At 42.8% G+C, this 27,171-nt stretch overlaps 1 protein-coding gene across 1 annotated transcript in view; it reads right to left on the reverse strand.

Annotated features, from left to right (window-relative positions):
* The window catches only part of SMG6 (SMG6 nonsense mediated mRNA decay factor), a 223,484-nt gene that overhangs the window by 126,024 nt on the left and 70,289 nt on the right, over window positions 1-27,171 (reverse strand). The window contains exons 11-12 of the mRNA XM_044283895.1: window positions 21,163-21,303; window positions 20,931-21,084 (exon numbers count right to left, since the gene is read on the reverse strand). Coding sequence (XP_044139830.1) covers window positions 20,931-21,084; window positions 21,163-21,303 — 295 coding nt within the window. The remainder of the gene's footprint in view (window positions 1-20,930; window positions 21,085-21,162; window positions 21,304-27,171) is intronic.

Consider the following 27,171-nt stretch of genomic DNA (forward strand, 5'->3'; position numbering starts at 1 on the left):
AAAGACTTGACGGCTGCCGACTTGCTAAAACTGACAGATTGTTTCATAAGGAACAATTCCATCAGCACCTTCTGGGGGTCCACTAGTAGATCTCACCCGATGCTGTTCCACCTCAGAGAACTCATTCTAGCTCTTGCTAGTCTCTACGTTTCAGACCATCACTGACCTGGATACAAAATCAAGGTTTCTGGGAATTAATACACAATTGGGACATAAGTAATTAAAGAAAATGGGCCACCAGATTTTATGCTGCAGCGGCATAAAGTTAAATGGTAAAGTAGAGTGTGCTGTATTTTAATTGCCCATGAACAGTCACATTAGTGGTCTCTGTCTCCCGAGGAGTCATGCAGTCCTGGCTTGATTGATGTCCCACAGGCCAGGATACATCATCACAATCCACCCCAGAACCTAGGTCGGAACACCTCGCTTTACCTGCGCATGCGCCAGGAGCCGATGGGACTGGCTTGCAATGATCTACTCTGATGCATCATAATTTAACAGTGAAATCGCATTTCATGTTTGTGAACATGGCTGAGCAAATGATTGACTATAAAAGCTACGCAATGACATTACATTACAGATGGCTAACCTCGGACACTCTGGCTGTGGTAAAGCTATAACCCCCAGCATGCTCCATTCATTTCTATGGAGTACTGAGAACAGCCAAGTGTACATCTTGGGAGTCATAGTTTTACCACAGCTGGAGTGCCATCACAGCCATGATATAGGTCTTAAGAGTAGTCTACAGGCCCTTACTGTACTTCCATGCAACTACAATTTCACACAAAGGCATGGGGCGTGACATATAAAGGTACACTTAGCTCGTTGGGCGTCACAATACAAAGAGCCAGAAACTGTGTGTCGCTCCAAGCACATGACACTTAAAGGGGTTCTGCAGTTTGTATAAACTGATGATCTATCCTCTGGATAGATCATCAGCATCTGATCGGCAGGGGTCCGACACCCGGGACCCCCGCCGATCAGCTGTTTGAGAAGGCAGCGGCGCTCCAGCAGTGGCGTGGCCTTCTCACTGATTACCGCAGGCTAGTATCAACTGGCCTGGGCGGGGCTAAGCTCCATTCAAGTGATACTAGTCGTGACGTCACTGGGCCTGCGGTAAACAGTGAGAAGGCCGCGCCGCTGCCTTCTCAAACAGCTGATCGGCGGGGGTCACGGACCTGCTGATTAGATGCTGATGATCTATCCAGAGGATAGATTATCAATTTAAACAAACTGCAGAACCCCTTTAACTGCATGAGCAAAACTGCTGTAAACTTGATAGCTATAGATTACTGTAGTGACTGTAAACTTTGCTTCTGTAATTGCCACTTTAGATTGTACTGGAAGGTACAAGTTGCATACAGGACATTCTGACTACAGTTCTTTAAAAAGCAGAAAAAAAAAAATATATTTGGATATTTGCTGACCACATGGCAAAGTCTGACATTTAGTTGATGAACTATGGCAAAGAACACGCTCATCCTGTCACTGATCAAAGAACCCAAATGGTGGGCATGTGTGGTTGGCTATTTGCTCAAATCCTAAATGCAAACAAGAGGAGATGAAAGGAGACCAAGACGTATTGTGACCAGCAAAAACAAAACAGAAAAACAAGTTGCAAAATTAGATTATCAGAAAGGCTTACTAACCACACCAAGAATTAATAAATAGTCCACGTGGCACTAAGTGCCTGTCAGTGAAATAAATGGAGACCTTTGAAAGACGAGAGGAGACGTTATTCAGATAATCCTACTATAAGCTGTGAAATCATTTACTTACAATGATTACAATGTGTAAATTAATGATTGTGCACATTCATCCAGAGAGCTGTATGACTGAAAACACATTTTATGAAGAATAATGTGAAGTTCACACAGTTGGGACAATCTATTAAGTTTATGGAAGGATGACCTTGGAGCGGTGTCATGGGAAATTTGACAAGAAGAAAAGCCAAGAAGAACCGCGATGCTGAAAGATGCCAATCCCCATGGAAGGCCTAAAGAGGGTTATCCCATGAAAAGTATTCATAACCTATAAAAATATGGTCTATCTTCTGGCACCCCCAGCAATGCCAAGGAGCACAAGGGTTCCACCAGTCCAATCTAAGAATGGCGGTGCGCCGTCAATCCTATAGAAATGAATGGAGTAGTGGACCAACATGCACACTACTGCTCCATTTAGAGAAGGGGTCTCATTCTCAGGATCGCTAAGGGGGTCATAGCGGCCACACCCCCTGCAATCTAATAATTATCACCTCAGCATCGACTTTCAGTAAAATAATACAGAGCCGGTCAAGTTTTCCAATAAACATATGAAAATGCATCCATTAGATAAATAACCTGAGCAGAGCCTAAACGCCAGGTCTGAAAGGAACTAATCAAAGATGTCAAATTAATGAGATTATATAATTACTGTATATAAATTACAGACCAGTCCATGTAAACATCGTTTTGTCATCAAGTGACCATGCTAAGAAATGACAATGAAGCATTAATAAAACTCGATCCTGGGCGGATGCTGTAATGCTTCTCTTAAGAATTTCAGATCTGGCTCATTCTGGGGCATCTGCTGATGTAATTATAGCTCCTTTGCAAAATACTGTGCAACACCCCTGACTCCAAAGACGCGTTCACCACCACTGATTAAAGAAGGTCACTGCATGAACCCCACCTGAGAGCTTATGGCTATAACAGACTTGACCTGGGCTCTGACCTGAAGGATGCACACATAGACTCTAGCATATTAGGCATGCCAAAGCCGGATGGAAAGTTGAACTTATCACTCTGAATATACTGTAGTACAAAGCCATTCTAACAAAATGTTATCGATGTCACAGTGATCCCCCATGATATACGTTGTGCACTTTCCCTGAATGCTGCCCGTAAATCTCATCATTAAAAAAGAAAAAAAAAAGTATTGTGGTTTATCATATATCATTTTATCACCTAAATTACAAAATAAAAATAAAATAAAAAATCATACTAAACCGCCATACCCATATATTTAAGTAGACACTTGGCACATTGCTGAGGGGCATTTTAACACTTTATACACACAGACACTTTCATGCAACTTTACATCAAGGGGTAATTTTTCATTAAATATGAAAAAAAAAAAAGTTGGTATTTGGGGGTAAAAGTGTAACCCAAGCAGAAAGTTATATGGACCACACCTCATAAAAAGTAAATGCTCAATATATGCAAAGTTCACACATACCTCTAAGGCCTTAATTTATATGCATGAAAGCAGACAAACTGATGATTGCATTTGCCTTGGCGGACTGTTGACAACTATGTCCACCTTCTGGTAACTTTGTGACAAACATGAATGATTAATCAAAAAAATGTTTTGCGGTGCAGATCGCAGAACCTTTCAAGTCAATGGATTTGCATCCACAAACTGCGTGCACACAAATCGTGCCAGTACTTTGTGGACCGCAGCACAGGCATGGGGCATGAGCCCTAAATCGGGTATGGACAGGATAGCGGCAGTGTAAAATGTTAACTTTATTGATGTTTGTGTCGTGTTTGGTGCAACTTATTTGGCGCCATGATTAGGACGCTGGTAAACATCAGACGATCTAATTAGGTACAGAGGGGTGACTAGAGAAGTAAGCACTCCTTTTTATATTCCTTTTATGGACCTTCCATATGTGACAATCAGAGAGCAAGATTAATGGGGAAAGGGGGTTGATAACATGTATGTTATCCTTCCCCTGGGACCAAGTATAGTCACACAGGAAGAGAGAAGGCTCTGTGTGTGTCTCTCTCTCTCTCTGTGCTGCCTGCCAGTACTCCCCACTGCCACCACCCCGGCTGAAGGAGGCAGGAGCTGCTTTCTGCTGGCATATCTTGGGCTGTGTAACTGTGAAATCAGCTTTCAATGAGACCCGTTTCTAATTCACGATATATCGCAGCTACAGTTTTGATCTTGGTCCTGTTTTAAAGCGGAGATTGCTATACAGCCTGAGATCCAGCCCATCAGTAGCAAGGACCTACGAGGTGCATCCTTGACTACTGAAGTGCCAACCTGTCAAGACATATGACAGATGTCTTTGGCAGAGTAAAGGGTTAAATATGTACCAAATTTAATATTACATGTCCCATTTGTACTGCGGGGGACAGAGTTAGGCCTCATGCATGTGATTCCTTTTTTTCTATTCATCTTTTAAAGCAGAAAACACAACAGTCCATACAAGTTGGGGCTGTGTACACATCCGGATCCATGTGGCCAATTCGAGAATTTCAACGCTGGTACTATTTTTGTCCATTTTCTGCGATAACTGCCATTTATATTGATAGGAGTGAGAAAAAACAAAAAACACAGTGACAGAAATTATGCTTTTTTCAAGGATCCGTTTTTGAGGCCCAAAAAAAAAATAATCGCCACGTGCATAGGTATAAGGATAAGAATTAGAGACTGGAAAACCATGTCCTTAAAACTATTCAACTATTACTGTAATGGGGAGGGGGATAGAGATTTTAGGTGATGGTAGCAAAAAGTCATAAAGGAAATCTTAAAAACTGCTCAGGACAAAATAGTCAAAATACCCATAAAATAAATACTACACAATATTACAAGTACAGTTACATCGTTACTACGGGTATAAATAAATAAAAAAAAAAAAAAAAGGACACATTTATCAAGTTCAAAGAGTCAAAATGTTTAGGACTCGGGAGGAAAATAAGCAACCAATATTGGATCTTAGAGATCACTGAGACATTAGGTAAGTATACATTGCATATACCTTTAGTAACTTTTTTTTTTTTTTTTTATACAGACATAGCCAAACGTCTCGGCTTCTAGAGTCTGAGCAGAGCAGAGCATCCAGGGAAACTTCAAATACACAGAACTTACCTTCAATATCAGTCAGCATGTTACAGCCTGCTGTTTACGCCTATTATAAACCATTAAAATATCCTGCTGACAGATTGGCAAGAAAGCCATGAGGAAATATGTTTAAAGTTCCAAAAGTGTCGTAAAAATGATGGCGACATTATTTAACATCATTGTAAATAATAAAAGATTTCTGGTTCTCATTCTGCATTGACCCTTATGTGTGCTAGCTCTAACATGATTAATTTAGCAATGAGCTCTCCAACTATTAGATACATTTTTTGGCTTCTCCTATACTATTTCCTGATATGGCATACTACCAATATATAAAATGAGGCTGGAAAAGACAAAAAAATAATAAAAATAAGACAATTAGCATTTAGTTTTAGTGAAGTCATAGACATTGACCACCCATATCTCCCACAGATGTTTTATCATCCTCTAGGACACTGCCCTTTTCTTGTCCAGATCTAAAGACAACCACCCAATACACCCCTGTTTTTGAGCAAGCACTGCTTTAAAGTTCAGCAGATCTCATTACATTGAAATAGTTGCTCCAGCTTTCAAGGCAGAGATGAAAGATTGCTTCCCAAGAAGAAAATAACAGCCAACACTGTGGTAAAATGGAGAGAGAGAAAAAAATTACAATGTAAAAAAAAAAAAAAATGATTAAAAGCCCTGCCTGCCATGGCTTCAAGTTAGAGTCCTCGGGGAGGATGAGATTGTGGGATAGGATACCCCAGAAGAGCGAATTCTAGAAAGGACAAGAGGAACAAAAGAGATAAAAATTAAATTTGAAAACTAAACCGGCTGATGGTGGAATCACGTTATGATCTAATGTGTATCTGAGCTGACAATACTTTGCCGGGGTTTGATGGATTGGGCACATCAACACCACTTTTTTGCTCACAAGGAGATATGATACTGCCAGAAGAGAATGGATAAAGGACAGCTTTATCTTCCTGTGTGTTTCTCCTTAACATTGCTCCAAGATGTTGAAATCAAATTGAGAGCACACACTGACCAAAGGAGTGCCCTTGGCCCAAAATACAATGACTGCATATGAAGATCTAACAAGATGACCCCCCCCACCTAACAAATGGCTGGCACACCCAGATATAGCGTAAAAGAACGGTCATTATCGCCTGATAGTCATAGTGTAACATGCACATAAAAAGATAGATGTCTTGCTCTCTCAAATGACAAGTCAAGTCATTCATTCTTGAGGAATGAAGATAAAAGACGGCACTCACCGATAAGTCAAATTCTTACTTTATTGTTCCACATAGGTACAAGAATATAGGCAGACAGTAGAGGTGCAGGACGCCACACAAGGCACCATGAGGCGACGGCCGTTTCACGTAAGATCATGCTTCCTCAGACCTGACCCTACGTGAAACGGCCGTCGCCTCATGGTGCTTGTGTGGCGTCCTGCACCTCTACTGTCTGCCTATATTCTTGTACCTATGTTGAACAATAAAGTAAGAATTGGACTTTTTATTGGCGAGTGCCGTCTTTTATCTTCATACCTCATGTTCGATTTATCCTATTGAGACTGAGCACCACCCAAGTCTGTTGTGAACCCCGGTGTCACGGCTGTAGAGTATGTTCCCTGGATGCCATGGAGGAGAGTTGGAGCAGTGCCGTCCTGTCTGTTGATCTACCTGTGCACAAGTCATTCATTCTGTTGGGACCCTTAAAGGGGTCATCCAAGAGTTAGACAGACCTCTCAGAGTGGCCAACCAGCGATGGAGATCATACTCCAGGGCCCCTCTCTGCTGCACTAAGATCAAAATCTGTCACCATATTATCTGCAATAATACTGCAGATAAGGAGTCCAGATCGCTATCTCCCCCCCCCTTCCCTGTTACCATAGAGCAGTGTTTAAGTATATTGTCAGGACTGCTGCGCATGTGCAGAGCACAGCAGTCCGGACTGTATATTTTAGTGCAGCTTTAAGTGTTGACAGCGGTGTAACCAGGAGAACTAGAATAAAAAAAAAAAAAAAAGTGATCTGGACTTCTTATGTGCAGCACTACACATGTATTATTGCAGATAATAGTCCAGAATCGTAGTGACTGCTTCCCTTCACAGAATTCCTATGCTAGGTGGCGCTCTGCATCATTACAGATCGTACAGGACAATTCCCATATATCAAAGCAAAGGCAAATATATCCTTTCTCCAAACACAAATGTGAAAATCATTCAATAGTTGTAAACGCGCCTCTCCAGGATTTCTGAATGCCAATCTATTAATAAAAAACCGCACGTAGTGCTGTGGTAACATACCGGAACTCCCAGTCCAGCAATGAAGCACCAATGACCTTACTATTAATAGTGCATCCCCCTATGGGCACTACAAAGATAATGAAGCTTTGGAAAGAATGCCTCCTAAGCCCCCGGTACCCTGGAAATGTTTTGTTCTAAAGCAGCAGCTTTTCCTTCCACAACCAAACCCTTCCTTCACAATCCCCTCTATGTGACATCACCCGCAGCCGTTACCAGGGAGAGGGATGTGTCACAAATAGTGCACACAACAAGGTCAACGTGCGAATGTCTAGGGGGTGAGGGAGACGTCTGCGGGGCAGCGCTTCGTTGGCGCGGCTCCCGCTTATTACCCTGCCCTAAGGTGCTGCGGTATGCACGTACGACGCCGACGCTCCAGAAGAATGTCCATTACTTTGGGGGACATTTAATTTGGTGACCTCGGGGGATGGGTGAGAAAGGGTTAAATCTCGGCCGCACAAATTAGACTTTTTAAACGGGGGGGGGGGATGAAAAAGTGAAAAGTGCAGCTGCAGGACTGCGGAATATCAAAAACATGATAATTTACCAAGCAAGTTCACATGTGCAGTCTATCCATCTCTGGGAATATATATTTTTTTCTGCAGCAGTGGAAAGATGTAACAGAAGTTGACCCTGCCTAAATACAATTCCTATCCTCTCCCAATAATCTGAACAAATGGTTTTCATTACATCCACAAGGCTCAAAGTCTCATGTCTCCTTATTAAATGCTGTCGCTGGACCACCAGAGCGAAATGAGGGAAACCGGGAAGGTAAAAAGTACGTAAGTGGGTACCCACACCTTCACCTAGATGTCCTGAAATTACCCAACATCTCCCAGTTACCTTTTCCCCTTCTCAATTTACCTGCGACCCCCCCCCCCCCCCTTGATCTCTACACAGGACATTGGGATGAGGCACAGGAAAGGGAAAGCTAGAAATGAAAACAAACAGAAGCGGGAGACCTCCATACTGCAATCGACAGGCGGAGGCTCAGCCTGCAAGATGTATGGCATGGCAGGATGGAGCCCCAGGCTGACTGGTGAAGCGCTGGCCCCGCAGCCCTGCCTGTGTTTCCCATTATGTAACCCTGGTCATGGGCAGGCAGCCAGACTCCAAATGAAAAAGAAACTCTGGCTTGGCATGGCTTCTATTTTCCTATCCTCACTCAGGGTCAGCACGGTGTCACACAGCTGTAGAGAAAGCTCCAGGGATCGGAGCTGGGAATCGCTCCAAAGCCAGAGACCGGGGTTCAAGTGCCAGCTGAGAGCAATAAACCAAGCGCCGCAGCTGCAGAGAGCTTGATGGTTCTCAAAAGTCCCCCGACTATTCCGGTTTCTGAGAGCAACGGATGAAGGAATCAGAGAACACAGCGTCACGGCATAAGGCGGGCGGGATGCTGGCAGCCCTCCTGCTCTCCTCGCTCTAGGTCAGAATTCATATCTGGTGCTGCTTCTTCCAGCTATACGGTTGCAGATTCCTCAAGAACAATAGAACTATTTTTTTTCTTAAACGAAGATTTGTGCCTAGTTTCAGATCTGGTAAAGATTTCATTTCAGATCTGGGTTGGGCATTAAACCAGCACCAAAACCAAAGTCGCCATCTTATACGATAGACAACTATATACTTATAAATCGGAGCAGGAGATATGCAAGATGAAGTAGTAGTTCAAGACATTTTGCCAGATTTCCTTTTAATAATAACACTGAACACTACAAATTAGCTTCAGTGGAGCCCAAAACGGCTGATAAAATATTTTAGACAATTAGGGAGAGATTTATCATTTAGTTTGCGCCTAAAAAGTGGCTAGTAAGTCGCAAAACTATGTGGTTGCAACTTTTGTTTAAATAGTCGCAAATTGCATTTTTTATACCGCCCTCAAAACTTTTCAAAAAAGGAAACGTGGCAAGAGCGGGAATGGCCGTGAATAGCCACCACAACAAATTTATCTTCATTCACACCAGTTTTCTGAAGCCAGAAATCTACAGCAGCTCAAAACTGCCACAGCCATTTCTATTTAGACCAGGCATGTCCAAACTGCGGCCCTCCAGCTGTTGCAAAACTACAACTCCCAGCATGCCTGGATAGCCTACAGCTATCCAGGCATGCTGGGAGTTGTACTTTTGCAACAGCTGGAGGGCCGCAGTTTGGACATGCTTGATTTAGACACACGGACTGCTGGAGGATGCCCCTAATTTCTGACAAGGCTTGGGTATTGTCATAAATTAGGCACATCCTCTGACAGCGCATGGGATATAAAGACAAGCGCTGATCTTTATAAATCTTCCCTTTAGGTTTGGAAACCATTTAAAGGGAGTCCATCAGCAATTTTGACGATGTTAAAAAGCTGACAGGCCTAACATATCCTTTGTGGAGCTTATGTTATCAGGAGTAGTGTGAATATGAACTTTTATTCTGCTAGATTGCGCTTGAGACAAACATGAATTGTAGTCTGCTGGCCAGTTGATGACAAGAGACCTGAGTTATGGCCTCGCACTCTCTCTGACACTGGACAAGGCGAAAGGAATATTATGGAATCCATCTGGTCTTTCTTTGAAGAGACAATGAAAATGAGCCTGGACCATCTAAGTCCGGTCAAATAGATTGGCTGGACGGCAGGAAACATCTGATGACATTATCTGTTAGGGCTCATGCCCACGAACGTAAGGGCTCCTGTGCACATGCTGTGGACCGCAAACACGGGCACCGACCGCGGATCGTGGACCCATTCACTTGAATGGGGTCCCCGATCCGCATCAGACGGTATGCACTACTTTTTTTTGCGTTGTGAAGGCACGGCCAGAAACACCACGGAAGCAGTCTGTAGTGCTTCCGTGGGGTTCCAATCTGTGCTTTCGCACCGCATCTCCGGATTTGTGGACCCATTCAATGGGTCCGCATCCACGATGCGGAATGCACGCGGCTGGTGACCCGTGTATTGTGGAATTGCCGTATGTGGTCCGCAGCATGGGCACAGAGCCCTTACGTTTGTGGGCATGAGCCCTTAACCGTATAATTGGGAAAATGTTTTTCCAGGGCAAGTTTTAAAAACCCACCTGATATGTGTCAGGGAGAGTCTGAGTGTGGAGCTATGCTGTAACATCAAACCACAGCTTCCTGGATAAAGGACTACAAGAACCAAACGCAAAGCTCCACATCTTTTCAGGACGAGTTTAGTTTTGATATAATCCCTTTCATTTTCATTTCCTTTGTATTTTCCTTTCTGTAACTTGTAGCCATAATTTTTAAACCATATTAAACCGATAAAGGGGTTGTCTCACTTCAGAAAATTGCATTTATTATGTAGAGGAAGTTAATACAAGCTACTTACTTATGTATTGTTATTATCCATATTGCTTCCTGGCTGGATTCATTTTTCCATCACATTATACACTGTGTGTTTCCATGGTTACGACCACCTAGCAATCCAGCAGTGGTCGTCGTTCTTGCACACTATAGGAAAAAGCGCTAGCATCTCTGGTGGTCATGACCATGGCACTGTACATAGGCTAGTGCTTGTTCCTATAGTGTGCAAGCACGACCACCACTGATGGATTGCAGGGTGGTCGTAACCATGGAAACTAGCAGTGTATAATGTGATAGAAAAATGAATCCAGCCGGCAAAGGAAGCAATAAATAACAAAACATTAGAAAGTGGCTTGTATTAACTTCCGCTACATAATAAATGCCATTTGCCAAAGTGAGACAGCCCCTTTTAAGTTTAATAGCTGCTGTTGCCCTGTTGATGGAACACGGTTATATTTTGCATCGCAATCTACTGTGCGTATTGGCTTGGATGCAGTTGCTACACAGCGAGTGGGAATATTTCTAGCATCTAGCCACAGCGACAAATTTATATTAAATTTCTAGTGGTTACGGCCACCTCTGCAATACAGCAGCGCTGGCCGCGACGGTGCACAGCAAGCGAATAAGCCGGCCTTTCTGGTGGCCGGGAAGTGATGGAGAGTGCGACACAAGACCATGCACACCTGCATCAGCTCCCGTTCCTGGCCACCTCTCAGTCTCCACTGACATCCTCTGCTGTTTCCTGTTTATATAGGACAGCTCCAGGGCAAGTGACAGTGTCTTGGAGCAGTTCTTTACATCTATGGCAGCTGCTGGGAAGAAAGGAAAACAGATCGTGGCAAACATTTACCATTGGCTGTCACGATATGTACACAAACATATACCCAGCATATAATAATGTGCAACTTTTTGCATTTTTACACCACTAACACCAGTTTTGAAAAGAGGAGGGTAATATGGGTGTGGTTAGCTTTATTAAGGAGTTTCTCTTCAGATTTATCATAGACTTTTTTATTTTAAACAGGTCACCATGAAAATGTGGATTATTCTGCAGGCAGCTTGCTATAGAACAAGAGAAGCTGAGCAGATTGATATATAGATTTATGGAAAAAGATTCTGTATAACTTGTATCTAATTCATTAAAAGTCCAGGAGGCGGTCCTATCAGTGATTGACAACTATCTCTGTATACACAAGGCCGTCCGCCCTCTAGACGTCAAAGCTCAGAATGAGCACAGACATAAATGAATAAAATACAAGTTATACGGAATATTTCCAAGAAAACTAGATATCAATCTGCTCAGCTCCTCCTGCTCTATAACCTGCTGCCTGCAGCTCAGACACCATGTTCAACGTGACCACGTGCATCCCATTTTGTGATGCGGACCCACTGACTTAAATGAGTCTGCAATCTGCATGTTGCAGCCAAAGAAAGGACATGTCCTAGGTTTTATGTTTGGGCCGCATGGAGCAGGAAGCCCACAGAAGGGTCTGTACCGAAATGTGAATGCACCCTAAAGCAGTAGTACTTCTAGACAAAAGTGCTAGGCTTAAAGATACACAACGTGACCCATATGAAAAAAATCTGCGCAATTCCCCCTACATACATAGTTATATCCATCAAGCACCAAATCGTAAACTACAACTACAAGTAAGCAACGTTTCGAACATAATGATCTACGGGCAGTAAATAAAAATTAAATGAATTAAAAAAAAAAAAAAAAAAAAAACCACAAGAAACTGAATTTTGGAACCAGTGGTAAGGAAAAAAAATAATAGATACATACATGTAAAACATCCTTTTTTTTTTTTTTTAACATTTCCCTTAACATGGGTCCCTGGGCACATCATTTTTCTTTATTGCAAGGAACTGTGAGGTCAGCTTTAACAATGTGCCGAGCCAGCATCTCTAGTCAAGGCTGTAAAGAAAACATGATGGGGTCTATAACAAGGAGGGGGCAACTCAGATGAATTAAGGAGAACAAATCTGGTGTCAAATCAGAAAAGAATGTTCAGTTTAAGTAAAAGCAGCAGTGACTCCTTTGTACCATGACGGATAAGCAATATTGCACTATAATAATTTGCTGCAGTGGGTAAAATGGGCCCAATATGACTGCTGATCCGCCACAGATTTCTTTTCATCTGCACAGCAGATTCCCCATTCTACCACCACTACATGAGAGGATGGTAATGATCACCTAATCCACATCACAGTGGGGCTATCTGAAATGAAACACATCTATACAAGAGCATAAAAAAGGTGAAATCGTGAATGCAGCACATCACCTCTTACATATTGGGGGAGATTTACGGTCAGAATGGTCAACCCTATTAAGTCAGGCATATAGCAAGGTAGGGTTTATCATGCTGACAAAAACGATTCCCCTGATTATGAATTTCTGTTGTCCTATTCCCGAGAAGAGCACTTTTTTTATTCATATGTAGATGAACTCCCTGGAGCACCAAGGGGCCAAGCATCCGTCAGTAGCACCCTTACAGCTTTAGTCCCTTCCCCTGGATTGACATCTTCCTGCACCTGTGCACTGCCTCACACAATGCTGCTTGTGAAGTGGATCTGCTGCTCCTCTCCAAGCAGTGCAGATACCAACTGAGCAAGCGCAAAGACCAAGAGATACAGAACAGGTGAGAGAAGACAGGGTTTGGTACTTGCACAGTTTTGGAATTCAAACCTGCTCTGCTTGGACAGCAGCCACAGATTCACTGCGCAAGCACCAAAGGAGGAAACACAGCGCAGGCACAAGAAAACAGGGTTAGGGTCCATTCACACGTCCTGTTTTTTTTCATCCTGAAAAACGGTCCGTTTTTTGCGGATCCGTTGTTCCTGAAAATGTTTCCGTATGTCATCCGTTTTTTGCGGATCCGCAAAAAACGGAAACATGTATACATTTCAATAATAAAATAAAGTTGTTTGTATTTTTTTCAAAAAAAATTGAAAAAAAAAAAAAAAAAAAAAATTTGTTATGTGTTTCCAGGAACGGAATCCGCAAAAAACGGATGACATACGGAATGACATCCGAATGTCATCCGTTTTTTGCGGATCCATTGACTTTGTATTGTACCAGGATCCGATTTTTCAGGACAAGAATAGGACATGTTTTATATTTAAACGGACATGCGGAACGGAACAACGGAAACGGACAGCACACATTGTGCTGTCCGATTTTTTCCAGGACCCATTGAAAATGAATGGGTCCAGATCTGGTCCTGATCTGTTCCTGAAAAAACGGAACAGATCAGGAAAGAAAAAACGGACGTGTGAATGGACCCTTAGACTAGATGTTCAGCCCTATCAAGGGAAAGGCTGGGAGGGACTAAAGCAGTAAGGGTGCTACTAACTGGTGCTCCAAGGAGCTCTAGCTGGACCCCCAATGCTCAATAGTAAGCTCACTTACATATCCATCAAAACTTTATTTTCTTTAGAATGGGACAACAGAAATACATAATCAGGGTACCAAGGTGCATGGCTGAGCAGCCAAGGGAGCTCCAGGCACCCCGCAAGGAAATTACCAGATTACAGACACATAGCCACACTGAAAACAGGCAGAAATGACCGCTGGTACACAAAGATGCCAAAGGGAAAGCGGGCAAGTCCTACACAAGGGACATTAGAATACTATTTTGATAAAGATGCAGTCTCGGGCCTGGAACAACCTGCTCGCCTCCCACGTCTCAGACCTCCTCACAGACGCAGCCAAGCGCTTCACCGCCGAGATCCTAACCACAGCAGGCGAAACGCCCGGTAAGTGGCTTGTCCTTGCCCCGACTGCCCGGATCACCAATCCTCCAGGTCCCGGCGGTTGGAGAACGATGCAGAGGAGATGCACATGGCAGAGGGACTCCATGCTCCTCACCACCATCATGGAGCCCTGCCAAGCGAAGACCTAGGCTGCAAGATGATCGCCCACCCGTGAGTACGGCTTCCCAACAACATAGTCATGCACAGGGCACCGATAACACCACTTGTGCCCTTGCGGCCTTTTCAAACATCAGATAAGCCTGCTTCAAGTAGTCTGTTAAAAGACATGCTTATGGCGTTCGGCCACTCACTGCAGACAGACATCTCTGCCATGATCTCTCCCATACAATCTTCGGTGGTAGAGCTGGAATCTAGAGTTTTACATGTGGAGAACAAGGTGGGCTCTTTTGCTAAGTCACACAACCAACTTATAGACACCCACAACTCAGTCCCTGAGGATACTGAACAGATCAAAGCCAAGTTGGCAGACCTAGAAGACAGATCTAGGCGGAACAACATTAAAATACGTGGAAGGTCACTGTTAAGGGGGCAGGCGCCACTATTAAAGGAGCAGCTGCTGTGGAGGTCACTGTTAAGGCAGCAGGGTACTGTGATGTCACTGTTAAAGGGACGGGTGCTGTGGAGGTCTCTGTTAAGGGGACAGGGAACAGTGGAGGACACAGATAAAGGTACGATCCCCTATGGAGTTCAGTGTTAAAAGGCGGGGTGCTGTAGAGGTCACTTAAGGGGATGGGCCCCTGAGCAGGTCACTGTCAAGGGAGTGCGGTGCTCTTACACTCACTGCTGGGAAAGTCAAAAGTTAAGGGGCTGCTGTGGAGATCCCATTTTAAGAAGGCTGGGCACTGTGTGTGTGTGTGTGTGTGGGGGGGGGGGGGGGGGGGTCAATGTTAAGGTGTGAGGGGGCTGTGGCGTTCACTGTTATGGGGATACTGTCGATATCTTAACAACACACACAAATAAATATACCCGTGCGAAGTCCGGGTCCTTTTGCTAGTCAGTTTATAAAAGCCATTCAAGCTTTATATTCTAACCCTTCTGCCAGGGTTTTTGTCAATTCGTCCATCTCTGATGAGTTCCTTATTACTAAGGGCACCCACCAGGGATGTCGCCAAGCAATTAGAACCCACCCTAACATATCTGGTGTCAAGATTGGTACATCTTACTATTGCATTTCATTATACGCAAATTATATCCTGTTGACTCTAGAACATCCCAGACTATCTCCGGTTTCTGTTATGCAGCCCATAGACTTCTATTATGACGGAATACATAACAGAATACCTCTAACGGCATTCCATTATGCATTCAGTCATGGAATTGCGTTATGGTCCATGGTAAACGGAATCCATAACGCAATACAGTAAATACCACAACACGAACCAAAATCTAAATTTCAAAATATGGCATTTTCTCATCCCTAATAATCAGGGTACCAAAGGTGGAAAAGGATGATACACTCTGTGCCAAAATTTTGGAGAAAAGTAAGAAACCAATAGATTGTCTAAAGTTGAACACAAGTGTCTACAAGATCTAGCAAGAGCACCAACAATAGAAATAAATGGCGGTGATGAGAGCAAGTCCTAAACAGCAGAAGTTTAATGGGTTAGTCTTACCTGGGACCTGTTCTTATCTCCAGAATAGGGCCCCTCAAAGAGAAGGAGAGCATGCCATGTGGGCATGCTTGGCTATTTTGCGAAGTCCCATAGCGCTGAAACATGAGCAAGTCACTCACATGTGAGCAGAGGGTGGCCCCACACGTGTGGCTCCTCTCTCTCCACTTTGGATCCCCCATTTTGGAGACAGGAGCAGGTCCCAGAGGTGACCATATGCAATCACAGTTCCAGATGGGAACACCCCTTTAATTGTTTCTAACAATTTGAAAGTCAAAAGCACCAAGTAAAGTTTATACTAAGATAATATCATTAGCACATTAATTTAAAGCATTTCTGATAGTTCTCAGAAATGGAGAGGTGTGAGATAAATTAGCAATCACAGACACAGATATTTTGTATGCACCTCTTAAAAACAGCAATGTGAGAAGCTGAAAGTTTGCGTCACTGACAGATTTCAAATGAGATAATAGATGATAATGAGATAATAGAGGCTTAAACAGGTATTCCCTTCTAATGATACAGCATAGCACTAGTACAGGCCATACTATTATGAGCTGCGGGGATCCAACCTCTGGGACTCACTGATTCCGAAAAGAATAGGACCAAGGTCTCCTAGCATTGCCCCTGCGCGACGGGCCATGTCCAGGACTCTGCAACACAGGCAGGCAAAAGTGAATGGGGCCGTACTGAAGCTTGGCACACAGCGGGTGTAAGGGAGAGTTCCCAGTGGGACCCTCACCAATTCAGATGAGACAGTCAGTGATGTGCCATCACATTATATGGTGTGAGGGCGTATTGACGCATTTCATCCGCTATGGTCATACGTAACAACTATGGCTGGGTTCTCACCAGCCCTAACAGTTTTTTTTTTTATTGTTCTGTCATTTTCATTAGCCAAGCAGAAGTCCTGGATTCAAAACACAAATAACACAGCAATACCTGTTATGTGCTGCAGTAATAGCGACCGATTACCTCTACAGAGGAAAAGCTAATATATTTATTTTTATATATCTATAAAAATGATTTCTGACAGTCAGAAAAGACATTTTCACTCACTGACTGTCACCATTAAAGTTAATTTTTAATTAGTTTTACAAATCAAACCAGTATGGTAAACCAGTGTAATCTAGGCTCCTGCATAGGGCTGCATGGCATTGGGGTAGAGGCTATTTTTTCAACTTGGTCATTATATGCTTCTCCACAGCAGCTCACACAACATGTCTTTGGATCATTTTTAGCTGCCTTTTATTTTGAAAATGACAAGAAATAATTTTAATTAAAAAAAGAATGTTGCAAAAACATTGATATCTTAAACCACACTCCCTTTACACCAATTTAGACTAGCCTAATATTTTTTTATTTTTGTAAAAGTGGCAGCCCAAGATGCGCCACATCATTAATGACCCACACTATAAACTATAATTGCTGTTTTCTATTCATCTCACCTACCAGAATATAGACTAAGGCTACATTCACACAAACATTTTGTTTCCGTGTCTGTTCCGTTTTTTTTTTTTTGGCGGATTGGATGGGGACCTACTCATTTGAATGAGTCCACAAAAAATGTGGACAGCACACCGCATGCCTTCCGCATCTGTATGTCCGTTCCATAGCCCCGCGAAAAATATAAAACATGTCCTATTCTTGTCTGTTTTGCGGACAAGGATAGGCATTGTTACAATGGATCCGCAAAAAAAAAAAAAATGGATGCAACACGGATGTCATCCTTATTTTTTGTCGATCTGCATTTAGCGAACCGCAAAATACATACGGTCGTGTGAATGTAGCCCAAAAATCTGTCAAAAATGTTACCAATAAACTACAAATCAGCACACAAAAGACAAGCCCCCACACAGTTACAGTCAGAAAATTCAAATATGATGAAATGTGGCCACACAAAAACAAATTACTTATTGTATAAGTAGAACATACCGTAATTAAAACTACATAAATGTGATCATCATATTTATACTGATCCAAAGAGTAATGTTAACACATTATTTATACCACACAGTGAACTATTTACGTATATTACCCCAAAATGGTTCCTATGAAAACTACAACCGCATAATTGAAGATCTCGCAGTTAAATTGAAGATTTTTTTTTTTTTTAAAGTTATGATCACTGAAACACAGAGGAGGCAAAAACTGTTAATTGACTAACTTGTTCCTGACACAGCGGGACGTTAAAAATATGGCGCCTGCTCACGCATGCTGCAGGGAGCATAGCTGCTGGGTGCCCGTTGTTTTAAAGGGAGTCTTTCACCTAAAATGACCATTATACACCCCAAACATGATGATATCCATTACATTCCCCATTTTATAATCTTACCTTTCATATTGCTGTCCGTCGCCTATTCTCTCTTAAAAACGCTTTTATTCCATATGCTAATCAGGTTCTGAAGGTGCCCAGGGGCGGCGTTTATGCGGCCGGTGCCCAGGCTCCACGGCGCTGTTCAAATCAAACCCCTCCCCTTTCACCCCTCTGGCCCGCCCTCGGTTCTTCAGATACCATCCTCCAGTCAATGACCAATCCGGCGCCTGCGCCTGCGCACTCCATTACTCACTAGGGCAGAGGCAGCAGAGCGTTTAATGTGCATGTGCCGGCCCGTACATCCCGATCTAGCCGGCGGAAGTAAACTGCCAAAATATCGGGATGTACGGGCCGGTGCATGCGCATTAAACGCTCTGCTGCCTCTGCCCTAGTGAGTAAAGGAGTGCGCAGGCGCCGGATTGGTCATTGACTGGAGGATGGTATCTGAAGAACCGAGGGCGGGCCAGAGGGGTGAAAGGGGAGGGGTTTGATTTGAACAGCGCCGTGGAGCCTGGGCACCGGCCGCATAAACGCCGCCCCTGGGCACCTTCAGAACCTGATTAGCATATGGAATAAAAGCGTTTTTAAGAGAGAATAGGCGACGGACAGCAATATGAAAGGTAAGATTATAAAATGGGGAATGTAATGGATATCATCATGTTTGGGGTGTATAATGGTCATTTTAGGTGAAAGACTCCCTTTAAACAGTGGGCACCCGTGGCTAATGTATGCAGTTGGCGATAATGCCACAATTCCACCTCATTTGGAATTCTCTTTACCCACTTCCCACTACCATTAGAAAGTACAACTTGTCTAGCAAAAACTAGGCCTTTATACGGCTATGTGAATGGAAAAATAAAATTATGGCTTTGGGAAGGTTAGGAGTAAAAAGCGAAAATGGAAAATTGCCCGGTAATTAACGGGTTAAGGCTAAAATTATGTCATTACGAGGGTTAAAAGGCACTTATGCAGCACCTATATTTATTTAAGATATAAATTCAAAATGTACAATTAAAGTGCCATTTTTCGTGAAGGTTTTTCCAATTTGGAAAGTAACATAATGGGGGAGATTTATCAAACTGGTGTAAAGTAGAACTGGCTTAGTTGCCCATAACAACCAATCAGATTCCACCTTTTATTTTCCAAAGGAGCTGTGGAAAATGAAAGGTGGAATCTAATTGGTTGCTATGGGCAACTAAGCAAGTTCTACTTTACACCAGTTTGATAAATCTCCCCCAATGACTATCTTGTTGGTCAGTAAAAATTTATATATTTTTTTTCTATATTTATTTTTTTCTTTGCTCCTGCAGGCTGAAGAGGGGAGGGCTGCTTTAATCCCTCGTATCTTAGGATTAGTAGCAGATAGATTTGGGCTTGGTCTTGTTTGAAAACTGGCCTTCCAAGTTTTCAAAAGAGATGAGAAACACAGCATTATCTCCACTACATCAGAAGATATAGCTGTTAGAAATAGAGTTGGCAGTGAATGCTTTCACTCCTGAACCGGTTTCTAACAGCTATATCTCCTAATGTAGTGAAGATAATGCAGTGATTCTGGTCTTGTTTGAAAGATTGGGATGATAATTTTCAATCAAGCCATATCTCTAGCTGCTACCAATCCAGTTCTGCTCAGGCTTTTAAGAAACTTAACTGTTCAGCCCGAGCAGTACTAGGGCAGCAAGAGGAGATGGGGGGTAAAAGGTTGCTTTAGCTGCTCATGGGAGAGCTCAGGCTAAACTGTTAAGTGATTTGAAGGAACCTGTTACCATGAAAATGCTGCACAATCGGAAAGCGAGCATGTGATGTATCGTTTTATGGGAAAAGATTCAGTAAAATTTGTAATTTATTTATATAAACCTCTGTTCTTTCAATGCTTAGGATTCGAGTGGGTGGTCCTACTTACTGACATTTGTATGTTTAGCTGTCAATCCACCCACATTACTCCTATGCATGGAAAGGGCAGAGGTTTAGATGAATAAAAGTAAAATGTGGTGGGAACATTAAAAAGTTGCAAAATCTCCTGCTGATCAGTTCCATTTTTTATGGTGGCAAGACACACAGAATGGGTAGAGCTTGAAGGGGTTGTTAGGTTGACTCAAAACAGAATAAAATAATGAAATAGATCATACTCTACTTACTCCTGCCCTGCCACTCTCATTTTGATTCTCCTGTTCTCTATTGGTCTCTACTTTATGATCCCTTTTGAAATGCAAGATATGACCACTGGGGGGTGGGTCACTGCTGTGGCCAGTGATTGGCTGTGTGGCAATTTCCCATGAGTCAAGAGGAACCAGAAGGAACGAGCGGCAAGGGATCATTAAGGTGTATATGACTTATTATTTTATTATTTTGGCCAGACAACCTTCTTGTTAATTTTTTTGTCAAAAAGGGTCCTGCTGTAGCCAGTGGTCTTACTGCCAGACACAGAACAGTATGGACATGGTTGAGCTACTGGGAAACAAGTCATAGTTATTTCTTCTCACACATTTTTCTCATTTTTTATTGAATATTAAAAATAAAAAGAAGCCACACTCTTTTTCAATGATCACCTGCTCCAGTCTCCACTACACTCCATTTCCTGTTCCCGACTCTACATGTCAGAAAATGCCAGGAATGGCCCGCTCAGCCAGTTACTGGCTGAAGCAGATGACTGCTACAACCAGCCAATGGCTGGGCAGGCCTCGCCAGATGGGGGCCCTAGAAGTGGGAGCCCAATTCTTTAGAAAGTGCATTGCAGATTCACGTTTTAGGACATGCAGACTCTAAGACTCAGTTGCAAAGTAGACATAAAATGTAGAACTTACTCTTTGCTGCTGGTCAGTGGATTGGGTGGTGGATTCCATGTTTCAGGGTGGCCCAGCATCCAGTCTGACCACACCTTGACACTAGGCAGAAGCTCTTTTAGATCAGATGGAAAAGAAGAAACTTTCACTTCCATTTCATCCTCGGTTATATCAGCTGATAGAAAAAGTAAACCCATTTATCACTGCACCAAATGTGAGAGAGGATACTACAGCTGTGTAAGACTCCACTCACCTTTCCTGCCAGAGCCATTTTGTTTGGTTTGTAGGATTTTCAATAACTGGATGCATCTATTTACAAGAAGGGAAAACATTGCAAGGCCCAGAGAGGTTGCCTGCTCATGCACTGTAGAACGATAGCCCTCCGAATGCTCGTCTGTAAGAGAAAAGAAAGGGCACATATACTGTAAGTGTCAGAGTGCAGGAGGGGGCTTAAAGAAAAGTTTTGGTTAGAGTTCCTATTCATCGCCAGCACCAACTTTTACACCACCTGGACCTAACAAGTATTAAAAGAGAATAGCGCTACTAAACCCCAGATACTAATATTTTGTCACTTGTATGCACAGAATTGTGCAGACTTTCTGATTTACAATGTTTTGGCATTCCTGTGGTTTAGATCCTCTGCGGTGGTGCTACATTGGAACTGAAGCTTGCTGCAAGGTGGATCATTTGGGGTGGCACAGACAACCCCAATGGACAACTATATATTGCACTGTGATGCTCTGACATCCTGGACCATTTCAAATTTCAATGGTTTAGTTAGACTGGTAACAGACTTGTGACTGGCAAAGCTACCGCTACTATGCCTTATTAATGGAAGCAAGTAAGGGTAGATGATTTGGGAAAACGGCAAATCATTGAAAAGAATTTATATGGGCCCAAATGGCAGTTTCCTAAGAAGCCGCTATCATCAGAATTTGGCTTCATGCACACAGCAGGATACTGCCACAGTATGAGGTTATTTTCTGCTAGCATCTGTATCCTATGATTTTTTTTATGTTGAGTTCAAACATATTTGCTGGCTAGGCATGCGGGAGGTAAAACTCACCACTGTATTCTGCACAACCGAAACTCATGGTGGTGACTATGGTAGCCTGCATTCTGAATATGGTGCGATAAACACGGATTCCATAAAACAATGTGTCTTCTGGCAGGAAATAGCTGAAAGTGTGAATGCCCTTTGGCTTCCCTGCTCCTTTTCCAGATCTTTCCATCTCAGAGAGATTCTGATAGCATATATTACTAATTTCTATACCTGTGGTGTGGAGGTTTAGGCCTCTTTCACACGACCGTATGGCTTTTTCAGTGTTTTGCAGGACGTTTTTTCCGGATCCGTTGTTCCGGTTTTTCTGTATGGCATATACAGTAATTACATAGAAAAAAATTGGGCAGGGCATAACATTTCTATAGATGGTTTCTCAAAAAACGGATCGGATACGGAAGACATACGGATGCATTTCCGTATGTGTTCAGTTTTTTTTTTTTTGCGGACCAATTGACTTGAATGGAGCCACGGAACGTGATTTGCAGGCAATAATAGGACATGTTCTATCTTTCAACGGAACGGAAATACGGAAACGGAATGCATACGGAGTACATTCCGTTTTTTTTTTTTTTGCGGAACTATTGAAATTAATGGTACCGTATACGGACCGCAAAAAAACGGCGGGGGAAAAATAACGGTCGTGTGAAAGAGGCCTTACCCTGAGCATAATAGTATTTTTGGTACAGTAGTTCATAGATGTACACAGATTTTGAAGGTAAATATTGAGTACACAGTTATGATGCAACCTTTCTAGGACCAGCATATCCATGATTTATCCATGAATATCCTTTAAGGATTCCTTATCCATCATTGTCAGATCAGTAGGGCACCCCCAGCATCTGCTGTTCTAGCTGGAGCCACAGCTCAATATACTGTGTAGTGGCCATTTTTGGGTACTGCAGCTCAGCTCCTATTCAGGTGAATCTTTAAAATCCCATTAAAAATATAGTACAACTAAATCAAACTAAGAAACCTATAAATATAAAGTAATCTTCTCGTTGTGTCCCAGGAACTCAGCCATCTTCTCCTTCTTCTCACTGTCCTGTGTCTGGCTGTAAGATAGCTGGCTAGAACAGCAGCCTTATCCCTCCGCCCTGTACTGTTAGACTGTTAAGCCCCACCCCTTGGCTAAATACCACTCCCTGACCCAGCCTCAAGCCAAAGATGGAAAAGAACAGCAGGAGATTAAAAACCCAGGATTTGTGCAAGTTTTTTGCATCAGGATCAGGCAGAAAATGCAGCAGACTGACAGAATGCAGCAGACTGCTTAACTACTGTTTACTGGTATCATTTATTTCTAGGTTTAGTGTCCCTTTAAATACATACACATTAACCTATAGCCTTAACAAGCCTGTGCGTGAAAGAGCGAGGGGGTCACTTAGTGGTACCCTAGTTTTACATGATGCAAATTGGGAACCCCCACTGATCTCAGCATGAAGGTGGGCAACACAGGACACAGCTCGGTTTACTTTGGACTCTTTCTACAGGTAATAAATCTACTTGGGTAGAGGAAGGTCATAAATTACCAGGTCTTCCCACTGATCTCAGACACATTCTCTTGTTTCTCAGAGAACATTATACTCATGGAAAACATAAACCAACTGTCGTCAAAGTTGTCTGAAAGCAGGAAGCGGGCAGTGAGGAGAAAGCTGCCATGTGGCCGGATGCTATGTATTTCTAATTAGTGCTATACATCTTTCAGCAGAGAGGGCCCTTTCTCTGGGAAACACAACGCACAGCCCTTGTTATTGTAACTGTCAGAGAGCGCTTGCACAGATAATCTCCAGGAAAAGGGATAAACACGTCCCCTTGCCAGCGAGTCTGCTAAAGGTACAAGGCAGCCCTGCTCTCAGTCACAATGTAGCTAAGGAAATGACACAAGAGACAATGGAAGGAAGAGAGAGAATGACACTGACAGGGCTCCCAGGGATTGCAGTACACTGCACGTCCTACAGGGGCGCTGAGGAGCCCCAGAAGAGTTAGCTGGCGAATGATACAGTATATAAAATGAAACCTAGTTGTGTAGTTGATGTGGGCCAGCAAAGATACTTTTACATAATGGTGGCCCCTCAGCAAATACATTTGGGAGCACTTTCCAGAGTATATGCAAAATGTAAAATTTAAAAAAAGGGAGCCTGTCAGGAGATTTGTACCTATGAAACCGGCTGACCTGTTACATGTGCACTTGGCAGCTGAAGACATCTATGTTGGCCCCATGTTCATATGTGTCCGCATTGCTGAAGAAAACAATGTCTTAATATATGCAAATTAGCCTCTAGGAGCAGCGGGGGAGTTATTATTACACCTAGAAGCTCAGCACCCTCTGCACTTTGACAAGCCCAGGCAGTGAAAAAATCATAATGCCTGTCAATCGAAGTGTAGAGGGCATGGCAGTTGCAGAGAGAGTAGAGCCTTTGCGCGAAATTGAAACTCCTTCGTTACTCCTACAGGCTCATTTGCATATATTAAAACATCACCACAGATGTCTTCAGCTGCCAAGAGCACATGGCAACAGGTCAGCCTTTTTCATAAGTACTTCTATTGGGGGTTTCCACTGTACGGGTACTTGAGGGTCTCTGCAAATGTAGCCTCTGAAAACCATTCCAGCTAAATCCATGATCCAAAAGCCAAACGACACTCCTTCCCTTCTTAACTCTGGCATGTTCCCATAAAGCAGCTTATGTCCACATTTATGGCATTTCCATACCCAGCAGAATCCACCTATGAATATTGTGTGAGTTTCAGATAGCAGGAGCTGGGCACAACATATTAGGCAGAGAAATACCATATATGTGGAACAATTGCAATTTTCATTTTGCATGGTTCTGCAAAATACCTATGGCGTCAAAATGCTCCCTCCACTTCATAGTGGAGTTGCCAAAATTATGCCACTTCTCAGGGGTTACATTTATTAATTCATCACAAAGCCTCTACAGATGTCAGCACAAGGTGTGTAAATCACCACTCAAAACACACTAAAAATGTGCATGGTGCTTCTTTACTCCTGGAGTTTTCTCATACATTCAGGCAAAACATGTAGGGTGTTTCTAAAAGCAGGAAGCACAGCATAATAATGATAGGGTTGACTTTTCACACTGGATAGACAACATACTGGGCACTTAAATGCCTATCTGTGGGAAAAATTTAAATTTCACTTTGCACCATCTGCTGTCCAAACCTCTTGGTAGATGCTGTGAGGGTGTGGTTTACAAAACGGGGTCACTTCTTGGGATGTTATCGGCCAGTGCTGTATAAATCACCAAACTAGGCCTTAAATACACATGGTGCTCTCTCTCTCTCTCTTCTGAACCCTGCAGTGTGACCAAACAGCAGTCTACAACTACATATGGGGTATTATCATACTCTGAAAATTTATAGAAACTGGAGTGCTTTTTCTTCTATTACCACTTGCGAAAATGAAATATTTGAGGCTAAAACTACATATAATTAAATAAAATGTAATTTTTATTTCATGTAACGATTTTAAAAAATTCTATGCAGCTCCTGTGGGGTCAAGCCAAATCACAACCCCTAGGTGAATTCCATGAAGGATTTAGTCTCCAAGATCAGGGTCACTTTTTGGGGATTTTCACTGTAGAGGTACCTCCGGGGTCTTCAAATGTGGCATGGTGCCCAAAAACCAAATGGTGCTCCTTCTCTTCTGAGCCCTGCCATGTGCCCATACAGCACTATACGACCACATATCAGGTGTTGCCATATTCAGTAAAACACTTAAATTGTGGGGTGGTTTGTGATGGGTATCTCTTGTGAAAATGAAGAATTTAGGGCTAAGGCAACATTTTATTGATAGAAATGATTTTTGTTTATTTTCACAGCCAAGTGTCTCTAAACTGTATAAAACGCCTGTTGGGTCAAAGCGCTCACTACACCCCTCAAAGAATTCCTTTAGGGGTGTCGTTTCCAAAATGGGGTCACATATGGGGAGTTTATTCTGTAGGGGTACCGCAGGGTCTCTTCAAATGTGACATGATGCCCAAAAAAACATTCCAGTAAAATCTGACCTCCAAAAAGCATTTTGGTGCCAATTCCCAATCTGAGCCCTGTGGTGTGCCCATACCACAGTTTATGACCACATGTATCTGTGAGCTGCAAAATTAGAGTAATAAATATTGAGCTTTCTTCTGGTGTTAACCCTTGCTGTGTTACAGGATTTTTTTTTTTATTAAAATGGAAAATCTGCACACAAAAAAACCCCTACATTTAAATATTTTACCTCCATTTTGATTTAATTCCCCTGGAACACCTAGATGGTTAACACATTTTCTAAAATCAGTTCTGACTAATTTGAGTGTAGTTTCTAAAATGGGGTCATTTGTGGATGTTTTTTTTTTTTTTTTTTTTTTTTTTTTTAACAAAGTCACTTCAGAATTGAATTGATATATACTCAAGATCCACTATAATGGCCTGTACCCACGGATTAGGATGCGTTTACACGCACAATTATTTGTTACCGTTGTCAGATGAGCAGGACAATGCAAATAACGGAAGTGCTGGATTGTGCACATAAGGCTGGGTACACATCACATTTCTGTCATGTTTAATGTCCACAAAAAAAGTATATGTTAACGGATGCCTCAGAGCAATGCAATACTGTGGAATCCATCACCACACAGTTCCACTGTAAAAAAAAAACATATGTTAACGTATATGTTTTTTGGGGCAGGACTTTTTTGATGTACGTTAAGAGTATGACAAAAACATGATGTGAACGCACCCTTAGGCCTCATGCACACGACCGTTGTGTGCATCCGTGGCCGTTGTGCCGTTTTCCGTTTTTTTCACGGACCCATTGACTTTCAATGGGTCCGTGGAAAAATCGGAAAATGCACCGTTTGGCAGCCGCATCCGTGATCCGTGTTTCCTGGCCGTGAAAAAAATATGACCTGTCCTATTTTTTTCACGGGCAACGGTTCACGGACCCATTCAAGTCAATGGGTCCGTGAAAAATCACGGATGCACACAAGATTGGCATCCGTGTCCGTGATCCGTGTCCGTTTTTTTCCTATCATTTCAATGGCAAACTTGACTTAGATTTTTTTTTGCATTTTTCATGTCCGTGGATCCTCCAAAAAACAAGGAAGACCCACGGACGAAAAAACGGTCACGGATCACGGACCTACGGACCCCGTTTTTGCGGACCTTAAAAAAAAAACGGTCGTGTGCATGAGGCCTTACTGA

The sequence above is a fragment of the Bufo gargarizans genome, chromosome 3 (assembly GCF_014858855.1).
Source record: "Bufo gargarizans isolate SCDJY-AF-19 chromosome 3, ASM1485885v1, whole genome shotgun sequence".
Taxonomy (NCBI): domain Eukaryota; kingdom Metazoa; phylum Chordata; class Amphibia; order Anura; family Bufonidae; genus Bufo; species Bufo gargarizans.